Source organism: Mustela nigripes, chromosome 1 (genome assembly GCF_022355385.1).
Source record: "Mustela nigripes isolate SB6536 chromosome 1, MUSNIG.SB6536, whole genome shotgun sequence".
Lineage (NCBI taxonomy): Eukaryota > Metazoa > Chordata > Mammalia > Carnivora > Mustelidae > Mustela > Mustela nigripes.
The window spans coordinates 42,013,736-42,029,569 of record NC_081557.1 but is presented as its reverse complement, the minus strand read 5'-3'; the positions used below and the strand labels follow the sequence as shown (position 1 = coordinate 42,029,569).

Below are 15,834 nucleotides of genomic sequence, written 5' to 3'. Positions count from 1 at the left end.
ACACCACTAAGGAAGGACACACAGCTAAGGAAGTTTTCTGAAAATTAAAAAAAAAAAAAAAAAAAAAAAGGATGATGTGGTTTTCCCCTTTTTGTGGTCCCAGAAACCCTTTGGGTTTCAGTTCATTCAAGGTCAGGCTTTAATTTCTCAGCTGCTCAGTCTTTACTAAGCTGCTTCCTCTAGTGCTCATTTTCTTGAGAAGTTCCAGAAGCTGGGCCAACTCAGCCCCTGGTGAATGAAGCTGAATCTAAGGTGTCCCTCCTGTTCCTGCCCTACAGCTCCCAGAGACGAGCCAGCCCACCCCCTCTGCCAGAGCTTACCCACAATATCTTCATAGGCGTTCTCTTCTAAAGTGCTTTTGGATCCAAACTTGGGTTGGCTCTCAGTACCGTTCTCAGTGGGAGAAGAGGGGTACAGGGACTGGAGACTGGATGCATCCTCAAACTCAAAGGATTTTCTGTGGATAACAGAGCATAAGTCATTCCAGTAAAACTAGGGTCCGACTGCCTTGTTGGGGGAATGGCCATGAGCAAGAGCAAAGACGAGACGTCCTCCTCACCAACAGCTACCAAGCAATGCATCAAGATGGGTCAAAACTTACCATTCAAAGGAGGAGAAAAGGGTCTGCAAGGCTCCAGACTGGGTTCCTGCACCCCAGGAACAGCCTGTAACAGCCCCCACAGCTAGGATGGGGACTGTGCGTCAGATGCCGTATCAAATGCCTTGCAGGTGAATATCATTAATCTTCATAACACTGCTATGAGCTATTGTGCCGTTTTATGAATGTGGAGGTGGAGGCTCAGGGAGACGAAGTGACAAGAGGCAGGACTCACGCAGGCTGTCTGGCTCCAGGGTCTAAGCTTTTGACCTGGGCCTCCAAGTCCTGGAGCATATCATCCTTGAGAAGTATCCGCCAGGACCACAAGAATGGAGTCCCTGTTCTGCCTCTGGAGACTCCATCACACCTGCATTCTAGCAAAGGCTCCTGATCTGAATAGGTGGCAAGGGCTCAAAAGTGGGTGGGTGGTGCCCAGGGCTGTTTGGGAGTCAGGGAAGCAGTTGGGGTGGTAGGTGGATTGTTGGAAGAGGAAAGGCTGAGACTTCAAAAAACAAAAAACAAAACAAAACAAAACCATACTGCTTCTGAGGTAGAACTGGAAGGCCAATTTGTAGTCAGAAGCTACTTCCAAGACCCAGTTTCCCTTCAGCTAGTCATCTCCTTTGCACACTGCAAATGGTCATTTGCAGAATTTCAAAACCACAGTTTGTCAGCTCCTCAGATAGCTTGGGCCCACGTAACCCCCATCTGCTTTCTCTCTCTCTCCAAGGCAGGTCCCAGCAAACTCCTGGGGAAGGGGAGAAAGGAAAGGCACTGACTGAAGACCTCCTCCCACCCATGAACACCTCCCTCTTCTTTTGGGTACCACTGGACATCTCAGCCTTTTTTTCTTGTTTAATGAAAAACTCCTGAGAGTCTTGGGGTACAAGTCAAGGACTACAAGTGTCCTAAAAGCCACATTCTGTTCTCAGCTTGCCTAGCTACTCTGGAGTACCTGACACAGCTGAACACTCTGGAACAGCAGTCTTCTTCCTTCACCTCTGTAACACAGGCAACAGCCTCTTTGGCACTTACTTTTTGGGCTCTTGTGAGGGGTTTGCTTTTTCTACTTGTCTTTTAAATGCCAGGGTCTCTCAGAGTCCCATCTTTAGGACTCTCTCACTCTGTACTTTCTGGGGGCCAAATACTGATGGCCATCACTCTATCTACGATTCCTACCATGATGGCTCCCAAATCTGTCTCTGACCCAGACTTCTCACCCAGTTAAATATGCAAAGGTTTAGTACAGTGGTTCGTGAACGTGGGCCCACAGAAACTGGTGGTCTGAGATCAAGCTCTCATGGATATACATACAGTGGGGTCAACATCTTTTGCAGGTAGTTCTCAAGTCAGCAAATAAGACACAAATTATGTTCTGCTATGGTACCCTTGAAAATACCTCAGGAAGGCACCATGCTGAAGACCAAAACACTGTCTTGAATTAAGACTAATAGAGTCAATTTCTCCACAGATTTTTTTTTTTTAACAGATTTCTTTTTCTTTGCTTGAATACCCAAAGAAATATTTGGCTTGCATTTTTTAAAAATAAAAAAGGTGTATTGAATATAAGAATCATACCGGACACAATAGAAACAAACTCACCTGCTCTACGAGGGAATATGCTCACAATGTGAACAGGCAAATAAAACAGGCTATGCATTTTGAGTGGTCTTTTTTTTCTCCCAAGAGCACAGATTTTTAAATTTGCGAAGCTACTTTTTATGTGAAGTGACCCTTCCGTATATGGGGTGTGTGTGTGTGTGTGTGTGTGTATGTATTACGTATAAATGTAATGTGTGTGGGAGTATGTGTAAAGCCTCCAGGCTGACATACTCTGCCGCACCCCCCTTTCCCACCTAGCTAACTGCAAATTTTTCACTCTTCTAAATTTAGCTCAGCAACTCCCTCTATAAGGAGGCTTCGCTCACTCCCCAGCCTGATTTAGCTGCCTCTTCCTTTGGGTCTCTTTAGCACCCTACTCTGACAGGGAGCACACAGAAGAGCATCTACCATTTATTTGTCCATCTATCTCCTGTACCACATCAAGAATGGAAGGACCCCATCTTATCTGACCCTGTGTGCCCTTAACCAGTTCAGGATTTGGTGCATGGCACGCTCTAGATGGTGTTTATAGAAATGGATAAATAAGATCAAAGCAAACACTCTTGGTAGGCTGTTAAAGACTTAAGAGCCAGGGAGCATGCTGGGGTGAGCCAAAACGTAGGAGTACCCTTAGCCAAGGGTTCCTCTGGCCCATGGATCTGAGACTTTCTGATGTCCTCCTCTCACGAACAGTTACCTTTATGAGATAGGATATGTGGGATGCAGCCTGAAGTCGGTGGTCCAATGGAAGAATCCCGAGAACTGAAATGAACCTGAATGCCATCTGACTTTACTTTAGAAGAGAAAGGCAAAGAGGAAGAGGGGTATAGGACTTCTCAAAGAGGTAGACTTCCAGCCTACCCCAATTCAGAGAATAAGATGCCTATTAACTATCCTGAACCCCAGCACCTCAAGCTCCTGGTCACATTAAGATGGCCCAGGTAGTCCAGGGCCAGGAATGCCGAGACTGCCAGGAAGACACTGAAAGTGTCAGGACAGGTCGTTCTTGGACACAGCCAAGAAGCCAGGAAAGTGTTTTTCAACTCCTTTGTCCTTCAGTCTCCCCTTTCAGGATCCCAGGATCCCCTCTCCCTATAGGCCAGAGTCCTTAAATGGCCAGGAAGCCCTCAGGAAAGAGAAAATCAGCTTAAATGTGTCAATACTCTCATGTTAAGGACAACACGCAGTATTCAGATGATGCTTCCCTCAAAGAAGTAAGTTTCTAGCGCTGGCATTTCAGGTGGTCATGAGGCTAAGATCCTACTGCTAGTCTTCAAGGACTGCCCATTTTATCCACAAGGAAGGTGGCCCTACCCCTCCCACAGGCACCAAGGAAGTTCTGATAGGGCTCAAGACACAGCCCCACTCTCCCCCAAAGGCCAAATCTAGCCCACACCTTCAGCAGGCAACATTTGGAAGAACCACTTTCGCCTTCCCCCCACCCCCGCCCCACTCACATTTATGGATCCTTATCCCAGCAAGAGCAGAGCAAATTCCTTTCCACCTAACTCCTGTTACCACCTAACGATGATTCACTGCTCCAGGACCAAGGAAGGACTACTGACTGTGACCCACAATTACAGTCTGTTTTTGCAACTTCCATTGAAAAGAAAGCCACTGTGCCCAGCCGTTAAAGACACTGGAAGAGCAATTGTTACCTGCTCTGGGATTTGCGGTGACCACGTATGTCCTTCTTGGGTCTCCGGGTGACTGGTGGGGCGGGGGTAGAGGGCAGGGGGGGTGGAGCAGCAGGTGTGGGCGAAGGAGGTAGACCATTGCTTGGCTTACTCTTGGGGTTCTTGTCAGCCTCATATTCAAAGGTGCGCTTGGGTTTGGGGACAGGGTTCACAGCGGGATCAGGGGAGCTCTTTGACGGCAGCAGCTGGGAGCTCGGGCTATTTCCAGGGGTCCCTGGCTTAGTGGAGTCACTGCCTTCCCTCTCCAGGGGTGGGCCTGCCTCCCCCCCAATTCCAGCCACTCCTCCTGCCCGGCTGCCAGTGCTCACACTCGTGCTCCCTGTCGGTTCCTCCAACGTGCCCAAGGTCCCAGTCTTCCTTCTCCCTCGGTCTACACTATAGCAGCTGCTGGGGAGCTGGGGGAGTCCCCGGCCTGGCTGCTCCTTCAGGGCCTGTTCGATTTTCTGGATCCGACTCAGCACTGCTGAGCTCTCTCTCCTGCTGCCATGCCCCCTGAGGAAGGCGCTGGGCTCACTCCGGCCTGCCCGTCTCTCCGGCCGATAGAAAGAGTCCCGGACAGGGAGCGCCTCTCCCTCCTCCTCGGTCTCAGGGTAGGAGCACTCTGAGAAGGTCCTGCTCATCCTCCGGAGGCCCTTGAAATCGAAGGCTTTTTCTGAGCTGCAGGGGGATGGCGCCACGCTGGGACAGCCCTCACTGAGCGCCCACTCGCCCCCAGAGCCCTCCCGCTTCTCCCCGCACACGCTCATCTTGGGCGAAGCCTCTCGGCGCCCCTCCCATGCTGAAATCTTCTCTCGGATGCCCAGGCTGTGGGCACGGCTGCCAGTGCGGTTCAAAAAGAAGCTCCGTGGGCCAGCTGTTGTCCCTAAGGATGGGGTGCTCTGGGCAAGAGGGAGGCAAGCAGCTACTCCCTCTACATCCTGGCCTTCCCCTTGGACGTTCTCCTTCTGGTCCTCTCTCTTGCACACTGAAGGGCTTCGGTCCGAATAACTGAAGTTGGTGGCCTTGAGGGGACAGACAGGTGGTGAAGTGCCTGGGGAGGGAGCTTGAGGATTTGGGGGTAAAAGATCACGGGGGTGCCAGTCCTTGAGGAGCAGCCGGGAGCTGGAGCGGCTTGGGTACTTGCAGGCCGACGTTTCACTATCACTGAGCGGGTAGATGGGACTCCTTGGTGGGGAGAGAACTGGAGGTGGAGAGACTGACTGAGACCTAAAAGCAACAAAAACAAAACCAGAAAAAGGAAAAGAAGAGAAAATGGCAGTGAGTGGCCTGACAACGAGAGGCACAGCATTTCATTTTTGGAGCGCTCAGTATCTCTTTCCTGCAGGGCACCCAAGCCCAAAGTGCTCTTTTCAAGTATACCTGGCAAAGCCATCCTCAAGGAAAGGAGCGCTGCTTATCCACAGCAGGCCAAACTCAATGGGTCTCTCTATTCAGTTCGATCCCAGAGGCCCTAAGTGCCGTCTGGAACAGAGGCCAGCTCTAGGTCAGGGGAGAGGATCCCAAGAAGCTACACAGGCTCCCAGAGAACACTAAGGCCAGGGCCGTGCTGTAGAAATGTTTAGCCATCAGCCCTCTGAAGAGAAAGCACAGAACTGTAACACTGGCCAAGCTCCGTAGTATAAATATTCCCACCATGGCTGATTTCAACCTACCAACACAGCCCCACTGAACGTGGCACCAGGAAGAAATGCTGGTGCTCGGTTCTCAGGAGAGCATCTCCTGCATGCTGCTTCCTGAAGTACCCCAAGTATATCCCCAAGTATACCCCCAAGCCCTTCGCTCTGTCTCCTTAACAAACCCATCTCCTGAGACTTCGGTTACCGGCACAGCATGCTGCCCCTCGGCAGAATTCAGATCTCTGAAGGTCTCAGAAGCATCAGCAGGGTCCCTCCAACGCCGTTAATAAGGATGCCGGTGCGGAGGGGAGGCCAACTCCTCAGCGGTAGCACCACTTCAGACAAGCACCTGCCGCTCCTCAGCATTAAATCCACTGGCAGCTCTTAGCCAATAGGGGGAAGAGTTCTAACTAACTGGTTTTATGCATATTAGTAAACTCATTTAGTCTTCACAAAAACCCTACACAATTATTATTGTTTATTATTATCTCCACTTTACAAGGGAAAACCACAGAGGCACAGGGAAACTAAATATCTCAGCCAAGGTCGCTCAGCTGGTGAGGCGGGAAGCCAGGACAGGAAGCTATAGAACACTACGCTGCCCCACTCAAGAGGAAGCAGTGGCCTCTGCCATCTTTGTGAACTGCCAAGGCTCCCAGACACAACACAGCAGAAACCCTCAGGGCACCGCGCACAGTCCTGTCGCAAACATAGCATTTCTAAGTATCAGGGACGTCTTCCCTACCAGTCCGTGATTTCTTCCAGGTGGAAAGACACGTCCTCAGTATCTGGAAGGTGCTTAGTGAATGGCGGACAAATAAAGGAAAAGGTAAAGGGGAGCTTAATGATGAGAACCTGAGCAGACTTCTCTTAAAGTACACTTTTCTAGTTGTCTGTTAGGGTAATCACGGTCAACTTTTGGCCCTCTTCTCAAACAGTTTTAGTTCAAAGACAGCAGGCATCTTCTTTTAGTTCAAAGACAGCCAATGCCGCACGCTACGAAGGCCCACCTGACCCGCAGGCATGGCCCTTAAAGCTGGGCAGGGAGCCTCATAGGCTCCAGAGGACCATGCCATCCACAGGAAGGCAGCCAGCTGCCCTCGAGCCAGCCTGCTGTCACTGCTTGCTCACACACAGAAAACTGGAGCTTGGGTGAGTCAGGGATTGGCCAACAATTCCCTGTTGGGTCATAGCCTCTGGCTGCCCCCGATCAACAGGAAACCTCAACATGCTTAAGTTGTTTTTAAAAGGGCAAGTCAAACAAGAGCCATCCCACGTGTACATGGGCACAGATGAGAGAAATGCAGTGCCCAGCCAAGCCAATGACCAAAAAGAGTCGGCGCAGGAAGGACGTGTGAAAAGAATAAGCCTCAGCACTCCCCGGGGTAGGCAGCAGCAGGGCAATGCGCCAGGCTTGAGCCTTGGGAGATCCCAACCTACTCACAGTCGAGGGAGGCCTTAAGTCCCTCATTTATTTCATAGAACCGTGGATGCCAAAGGTCATCATCGGTCCAGCCCTGTAAGCCAGCGGTATCTGGACTCCACAAAGGACTCTATGTTTCCATTATTCTCATTTGAGGGTAGGAGAAGATGCCTTTAATAGAAAACAACCTGAACATGTGTTTATTCATTCAACAAATACTTAGTGAGCACCTACTAACCTCCAGGGCCTGTTCTAGGGGCCAAGCACAAGAATAAATGAGACAAAAATTCATGTCCTCATGAAGCTTAAACTCTAGTGGGAGAGGACAGGCATCTAATGACACTCAGAATCTCTCAGGAACCCTCCTGAATGGGCCTCATCTCTCCTCACTTTTTGATATATGCTCCCTGAGGGATGAGTTTCCTTAATCAAGGTAAGGTATTCACCAGCCCATGGAGCCACTGTGTTTATGGGGTGTGGGGGGGAGGAGGTGTGGACAGCATGGCTCCACATGAAAAGAAATATGGTAAGGATCTCTGGTCTGTCGAACTCAAGCATGTTTTTAGAACATGACTCCCTAATTTCCCTTAGTAGTTCCAGCATAGAAAAACCTCTACAAGGTAAGAAATTCTCTCAAACCCTAAATACCTAACCTGCCTTTTTTTTTTTTTTAAGAGGTTTTTTTTTTTTTCTTAATTTGACACAAAGAGAAAGAGAGAGCACAAGCAGGGGGAGTAGCAGAGGAAGAGGGAGAAGCAGGCTCCTCGCTGAGCAAGGAGCCCGAAGTGGAACTCAATCCCAGAACCCTGGGATCATGACCTAAGCCGAAGGCAGACACTTAACTGCCTGAATCACCCAAATGCCCGAAAACCTAGCCTGCTTTAACTAAAGTTTAGTTTCTCTCCTCTCAGGAAGGATTAGATAGAGAAGAGACTGGCCCTTCCCTTTAAAGGTGCTGGTCTTCATGTCACTGTTGTTTGGGGCAGAGCTACAGGGGCTCCTTGCGCAACCTCCCCACACAGGCCAGGCCCAGTGTGTTCTAGCAGCTTGGGATGGGAGAAGGGGCCTGCCCACGCTGACCTGGAGCCTAGTCATCCCCAGGTTCAGCCCAGAGAAGGCAGCACTCACTCACTCCAAGATCCTAGGGATAAATTCGCAAACAAGAGAGATAAGGCCTTGCCCTCATGAGATTTCACTTGACAGAAGAACTCAATGCTTGTCTCCAAGGTTCTGCTTCTACCTTTTTAGGAATTTACTACAAGCAAAGCCACTCACTCACTCTGAGCTTCCAGTTTCAACTCCTTAAAACTGTTCTGACAATATGACAGGGCTGTCTTAATGGGCAAATGAGACTATGGATGTGAACTGATATCATACACTGTAACTCACTATGACTGTTAATTATCATTAGTATTAAGTCTTTCACCAGGTTATGCTAGGCCAGTTGTTCTCAACAGAGGGTAAGAACATTATAAAGCCTTAGGGTTCACATTTCAGAGTAGCTACTAATAAGTTATGTGACCTTGAGCAAATAACTTTATGTCTTTAAATCTTAGTGTCCTGATCTGTAAAATGGAGGTTAAAAGAACACACATCTCAGGGGGTTATCGTAAGGAATAGAGACAATACACATCAAGTGTTGAGCTCAGTGGCTAACACATAGTACTCAGTCTTAGCTTGATAATTACTAAACTAACAAGGGGCTCACTATTCTGAATATTCACTTGGCAAACTTTTTCAAAGAGCTTACCTTTGCCCTTGGATTCTAAACATCTGGAGTGAAAGAGGAAGAGAGTAAATTTAAACTGGCCATAAATCCTTTGCAGCTCATGCTATTAAAAAGGTGGATTCTATTTTTCTGCCCCTTAAAACTAGGTTGACCTTGTGATTTGCTTTGACCAACAGAATGGAGTAGAATTTTTTTTTTATTAACATATAATGTATTATTAGCCTCAGGGGTACAGGTCTGTGAATTGCCAGGTTTACACACTTCACAGCACTCACCATAGCACATACCCTCCCCAATGTCCATAACCCACCACCCTCTCCCTCCCCGACTCCCACCTGGCAACCCTCAGTTTGCTTTGTGAGATTAAGAGTCTGTTATGGTTTGTCTCCCTCCCAATCCCATCTAGTTTCACTTACTCTTTTCCTACCCCCCAAACCTCCCATGTTGCTTCTCGACTTCCTCATATCAGGGAGATCATATGATAGTTGTCTTTCTCTGATTGACTTATTTCGCTAAGCAGAATGGAGTAGAAATTAAGCTGAGTCCCGAACTTGAGGCCTCAGGAGGCCTTGCAGAATCCACCTTCACGTACCTGGAATGCTACCCTGAGACTGTCATGTTAGGAAGCCAAGCTAGTCTTTCAGAGAATGAGAGGCCATGTGGAGCGCAACCGAGGTCCCCGAAACCAATAGCCAGCCCCAACGTGAGGCTGGCACGTGAGAGAGGTCATCGTGGACTCAACCAAACTTGGCTATATGAAAGACTCCAGGGCAAACCAGAAGAGGGACTGCCCAGTAAATGCACAGAGACGTGAGAAGTAACAAAATGTTCTAATAGCAAAATGATGCAGGGAGGAAAGGTCAGCTGTGTGTATAATTGATCTGCCCTATCCCAGTGCAGAACCACTGCCCTGAACCTTCCTTCCCCATGCCTCTCTCCTTCACTTCCCCAAAGAGCAGCTTCCATGGTCTTGTTGTTTCGATCTCATTCTCTCTCCTTCTAGGAGCTCTGGCCTGAGACTCTCCTCAGGGCAATTCCTGGAGCTAGTACTGTAATCCCAATAATAGAATAAGCTTCCATCAGTCTTTGCCCCAAGTGGAAGGAGGGCTCAGGAACAACCTGTTAACCCAGAAAACAAGGAGGCTTGAGAACTGGCGATGAGGATGCATGGGTCTTTGTGTCCCCATGGCAGGTGGCATCTCCTGGGCATAGATGGGAGGGGGTGCTCCCTCCCTCACAGATGCCAGTCTCCTCTAGCTATTTTCCAGTTCCTCAAATGCAGGCTGGCAGTGAAAGCAAGGTAACTCTCCCTCTCTTGGACAATGAGAAACTGTAGCTACATGAATGGTGGTACCTTGATCCAAATATATACCAGGAGCTATTTTAGGCATCAAGGATCAGCAGAGATTAAATTAGACGAAGTCTCTTGCTAGGTTATAGTCTGGTGGAGGGAAGCAGTGTGGTTTTATTTGTTTAGAGCAAACAGACAATAAACAAACCAGCACTGACAGATGGATATGGAGCCAATGAAGAAGAATAAAAAAGGCTAAAGGGAGAGAGAGAGTCACAGTGAGGGAGATCAGGGAAGGCCCCTCTGCTGGGGACAATGTGAATATAGTCTTAAGAAAGTAAACAGTGAGTTTATCGGGGGAGAAATGTTGTAGGCAAAAGGAGCAGCGGCGCAAAGGCTTGAGGCAACTACCTACCTACTGTATTCTGGGCTCAGCAAAAAGCCCAACGTGGACAGAGTGGAGTGAGGAGAGCAGAAGGCTGGAGCTTAGTTGGAGATGCATCAGAACACCCTGTGGACCAATAATAACACTTGGGCTTTTACTCTGAGACAAAAAGGGAGCTCTTGAAAGGGTGTTAGCAGAAAAATGATATGCTCTGACTTCACAGCAGAGAATGAAGTTCAGGGATGCAAGCGTGGCAGCAAGGAGACCACCTAAAGGACACTGCAATAAGCCAAGCAAGAGATTATTATGGCTTGGATTAGAATGGGAGCAGAAGAGAAGAATCTATTTTGAGAGCTATACCAAGAGGATTTGCTGATGAACTGGATAAAAGGTATGAGAGACAAAGAGAAGTCAAGGATGATGTCAAGGTTTTTGGCCTGAGCACCTGGTAGAATGGAGTTAGGGTTATAAACCTCATCTAGGAATCATCAGCAGTATATAGGTATTAAAACTACATGACTAAGTATGGCTAGTATCAAAAAGACAAGAAATAACAAGCATTGGCAAGCATATGGAGAAAAGGGAACCCTTGTGCACTTTTGGTGGGAATGTAAATTGGTACAACTATTATAGGAAACAGTATGGAGGTTCCTCAAGAGATTAAAAATAGAAATACCATCTGATGTAGTAATTCTACTACCGGGTATTTACCCAATGAAAACGAAAGCAATAATACAAAAGGAAATATGCACTCCTATGTTTATTGCAGCATTATTCACAATAGCCAAACTATGGAAGCAACCTAAGTGTTCAACAGTAGATGAATGGCTAGCAAAGATAGGATACACACACACACACACACACACACACACACACACGTATATACATACAATGAAATGTTACTCAGCCATAAAAAAGAATGAGATCTTGTCATTTGCGATGATTCGGATGAACTAAAGGGCCTTATGCTAAATGAAGTAAGACAGAGAAAAACAAATACCCTATGATTACACTTATATGTGGAATCTAAAAACAAAAAAATAAACAAACAAACCCTTACCCTTAAACACAGAGAACAAACTGATAGCTACCAAAAGAAAGGGAGGTGGGGGGGTGGGCAAAATAGGTGAAGGGGATTAAGAGGTACAAACGTCCAGCTATAAAAAAAAATAAGTCACAGAGATGAAAAGTACAGCATAGGGACTATAGTCAATAATATTGTGATAACACTGTAGGGTTACTCTCTGTGGTGAGCATTGCATTAGTAAATAGAATTGTCAAATCACTATGTTGTACCTGAAACTGACATAACATGTTTGTCCACCATACTTCAATAATAAAAGACAGAAAACTATACGACTATAAGAGCTCATCTAGGGAGTCAGTAGCTACAGAAACCCAAGGCCTGAACTGGAGCACTCCAGTGTTTCAAAGTCATGTAGAGGGAGGAAGAACCGGTGAAGAAGATTGACCTCTGAGAAGAGCATGTAATAAGGAAGGAAGAAAATCATGAAGACTGATGGACTGAAAACCTCCAAAAAACAGGGAGTGACCAACTGAGTCAAATTTGCTGACAATCGAGTAAGAGGAAGACTGAGAAACAGCTGATCATTAGATTTAGCAATACAGAGGATGCTATGATCTTGAGAAAAGAGATTTTGGAGAGGTAAGAAGGAAAGCCTGACTGGAAGGAATTCAAGAAAATGGAATGAGAAGTGGAGACAGAGTGCGGGCATCTCTTTCAAAGGGTTTTCCTAAAAGCAGAAGAAGGAAATGAAGACGTGTGTAGAAGAGAACAAATGTAGTGTAATAGAAGCATTTTGTTGGTTAGCTTGAGCTGGGAGATATGATGCAGTATGCTTGAATGATTTGAATGATGACTGGAATGATCCACTACAGAGAAAAGCTGCCAATGCAGAGAGAGCAAACTCGGAATAATATACTTAAACAAGCAGTAAAGGGGATGGGGATACCATGCCCATCTAGAAGGGTTGGCCTCAGACAGCACAACCACTTTTGTTCTCATTCCTACCCACCTGGGCTGAATGTCTTCTCACATGGTCTCATTCCTATGCTGCTCTAGGCTTCCATCATTGGCTTTTACTGCCTCATGTTTTCCAGTGTATTCCATAGAGGAGAGAAAAAGGTCCAGATTTGTTCTTTGCTTACTACTCCTTCAAGCATCTGTACCGAGCGCCTTTCCAAAACACACCGATGTACTTAATGACTGAGTCCTATCAATTCTATAACCTTCACATCTCTCAGATAATGCCCCAGTTCCTCCTCATCTCCTCTGTTATCACTACCCTTGGTTCTGATCTTTCACCAGGACTCTTAAAACGATCTAATTTCTCTCTCTGCCTTCGATCTTAACCTAGTTCTAGTCAGTCCTCTCATCTTCTGACATCTTTCTAAAATGCAAAACTCTTCATGCTTGAAACTCCCCACTATCCAAATTCACTGGCATGGATGACACGGTGCCTCATGATCTGATTCCTATTTTCACATTGTCATCTGCCTTTTCCTACATACAATCCCCAAACCACTCGCATCAAACTTCTCGCCTTTCATGCCTCTAGGCTTTCACATATTGTTTGCTTTGCCTAGGTTGCTGGCTTGTTCAAGTACATATCTCTGTGGCTCTACTCTGGAACCCCTCTTGACCCTACTACCCCCTTCATCTAGGTGGAGATGGCCAAGTTTTTATGCCTCCACTGCACTTGGGAAAATGTCTGTTATGGTACTTGTAACATGTTATTGGACTATACTGTTTCCTCATCTGTATCTCTTAATAGATGATGAGTGGACCTAGTTGAAGGTGGTGATGGTGTCTTATTAATCTTGATATCCCCTACTCTTTGCATTGCACCTAGAAGTTAGTGGGACTAAATATTTATATTGAATGACTGAATGAGTAAAGAAAAGATAAATAGTTAAAACCTAGGTTTCTTTATGCCTACCTAGGATATTAGTCACAGACTTCCCTATTTCCCCCTCTTTGTCACATGTGACCTGAAGAACAACACAAAAAGTTACATAAAGCACTTAGTGAAGACCAGCACAGCTGTAAAGCACTCTCCCCTAAAGGCAAAAATCATATACCAGACCAAGAGTAAAGACCCGGATTTCCTCTGGTCCTGATTCCCTCACTTTCTGGATGTGCTCATAGAAAAGTCATCTAAATTCTCTGAGCCTCCAATTCTTTATCCATGGGACAGTAAAAACACTTGGCTCTGAGTATCCTTACATACTAGCTGTGTGGCTAAAATGATGTACATTTAAAAAGTGCTTGAACACAATACCTCCAGGAAGGTAAAAGAAATATAAAAATAAATACAGCACAGCTAAAAGACACCTAAGCCTGGGCTCTGATCATCTTTTGCTCTTTATTCTAAAACCTCAGGCCTGTCCCTGGGGAGGCAGACACTGTGAAACTGGGCACTCATGTCACCGCCTTGTCAGCAGGCAGCCAGATCTGCAGCTCAGCACAGGCAGGGATGCCAACACTGCAGCATGTGACTGGCCAAAAGCAACATTTACAGGAGAGGGAGTAAGATAAACAGATAAAATGAGAAAGAAAGAAGAGAGGCTGGGGAGAATGCAAAGGAAATTTAAAGGAAACAGAGGAGCATAAACACTCAGACAAATATGTAAGACAACTGAATAGGAAAGAGTATGAACTAAGGGTACAGAAAGACAAATCTACAGAAAAAACATGTGCAGTATATGTATACACAGACAAAAGTTGAGAGTTAAAATGCAAACTATGTGCCCTTCCCTCTGGAGTTGTTTCCTAAGAATACAACCCAACCCTTCGCTTAGTGATCTGAGCCACTCTCCAGGAACACAGTGGTAAGCATTCATGCCGAGGGATGCCCCATAAATTGCCAAGTGTACCCAAGAGCTCTCTGAGAGGGAAGTCGATCTTAGTCCTTGATGACAAGAGGTTTATAAACTCATCATGTTCGCTGTCAGGGCTTCTGGGGTTGTCGGTGTCAGGAAGAGGACCAAGTTGGGGCCAGTTGGAGAAAGTTCCTGTGGGTCCAGGAAATAGCCCTGGAGGTAACAAGATGGACTGTGGATGTCATGAAGCAAGCCTTGATCTGAAGATTAAGGTTATATGGAGCCCAGCTTCAATGTGCTTAGTCTCTACTAAACAGGTATCTAGCCTGCTCCCAGTGAAACAGTCTGGGAGTTGACCATTCACCAATCCAGGGCTGTTCAAATGAAGGTGGGCCCTTGTTGACTCAGTGGACATCAGCATCCTCCCACCATACAGTGACTGCCTCAACTCTGGAGATGATGTTCTCAATGTATTCCCTCGAGGCCATACTCTGAGGCATCCGAGGAGGAGAAAGGAGAGGAAGGCTTCGTGAGTCCCATTAGCAAACCCTGAAGCCTGCCCCCCAGGCCAAAGCAGGGGCTCAGCTCAGTAACTCCCACTGACATCCCACTCTGGGATGGTCCTGATAAAAAGCCAAAGGACAGGGTGACACAAGTTGGCTTTCCTGTTCCCAAAGCAACCTCATCTCCAAAGACTGGAAGCCCTCAACATGGTCCAGAATGCCTCATCCTCCAAGGAACTACATATGGATCACCATCTACAGAGACTCTTGAGGTCAACCATAGTTTGTCAGAGTAAGTAGAATGGTAAGTAGGGTCAGAGCAGAAACTAAGTCACCTTTTCACTTCTAAAAGTACACCTAAGAATCTACCAAAGCCCTATCTGTCTACCTTCCAGCTGATTTCTAGGGAAGCACAAAGAGGATCAGGAACCCCAAATCCTCTAACTTGTAGCTGCAATGAACACAGAGTATTTACAAGACAGAAGCCCTCCCTGAGGCAGGTAAAAAATGACGCCTTACAGGAATATCCCCAAAATCCTAGTCTAGTAAAAATGGGACTGTTCTACAAAGCAGAACCAGGTATTGTGCAAAGCCAACAGGGAGAGAAATGTAGCTCCAGGAAACCATACTAAAGATACTTACAATGGTTTTAAAACATGATCCCGGGGTGCCTGGGTGGCTCAGTGGGTTAAGCCGCTGCCTTCGGCTCACGTCATGATCTCAGGGTCCTGGGATCGAGTCCCACATCGGTCTCTCTGCTCAGCAAGGAGCCTGCTTCTCTCTCTCTCTCTGCCTGCCTCTCTGTCTACTTGTGATCTCTCTCAGTCAAATAAATAAATAAATCTAAAAAAAAAAAAAAAGATCCCTTAATTCTTTGACATGTCTCCTATAAAAACCACCCCTTTCCTTGAATCTGGGTTCTACAACTGTTTGACCAATAGCATATAACTGAAATGAATCGGTGCCAATTTTAAGGCCCAAGCTTCAAGAAACCAGCAGCTTCTACTTCCTATCTCCCATGCTGTGAGGAAGCCCAGGCCACGTAGAGAAGGTACATACAGGTGTTCTAATAGACCCGGCTGAGGTTCCAGAAATAGCCAACATCAACCCCCAGACATGAGTCAAGACACCTCTAGGTGACACCTGC

The 15,834-nt window shown here is 46.8% G+C and overlaps 1 protein-coding gene across 4 annotated transcripts in view; it reads right to left on the bottom strand.

The window, feature by feature from the left end:
• The window catches only part of DENND2B (DENN domain containing 2B), a 150,984-nt gene that overhangs the window by 29,647 nt on the left and 105,503 nt on the right, over positions 1-15,834 (bottom strand). For all 4 annotated transcript variants that reach the window (XM_059408744.1, XM_059408755.1, XM_059408737.1 and 1 more), the window contains 2 exons: positions 3,859-5,103; positions 321-457 (listed from right to left, as the gene is read on the bottom strand). In XM_059408744.1, coding sequence (XP_059264727.1) covers positions 321-457; positions 3,859-5,103 — 1,382 coding nt within the window. The remainder of the gene's footprint in view (positions 1-320; positions 458-3,858; positions 5,104-15,834) is intronic.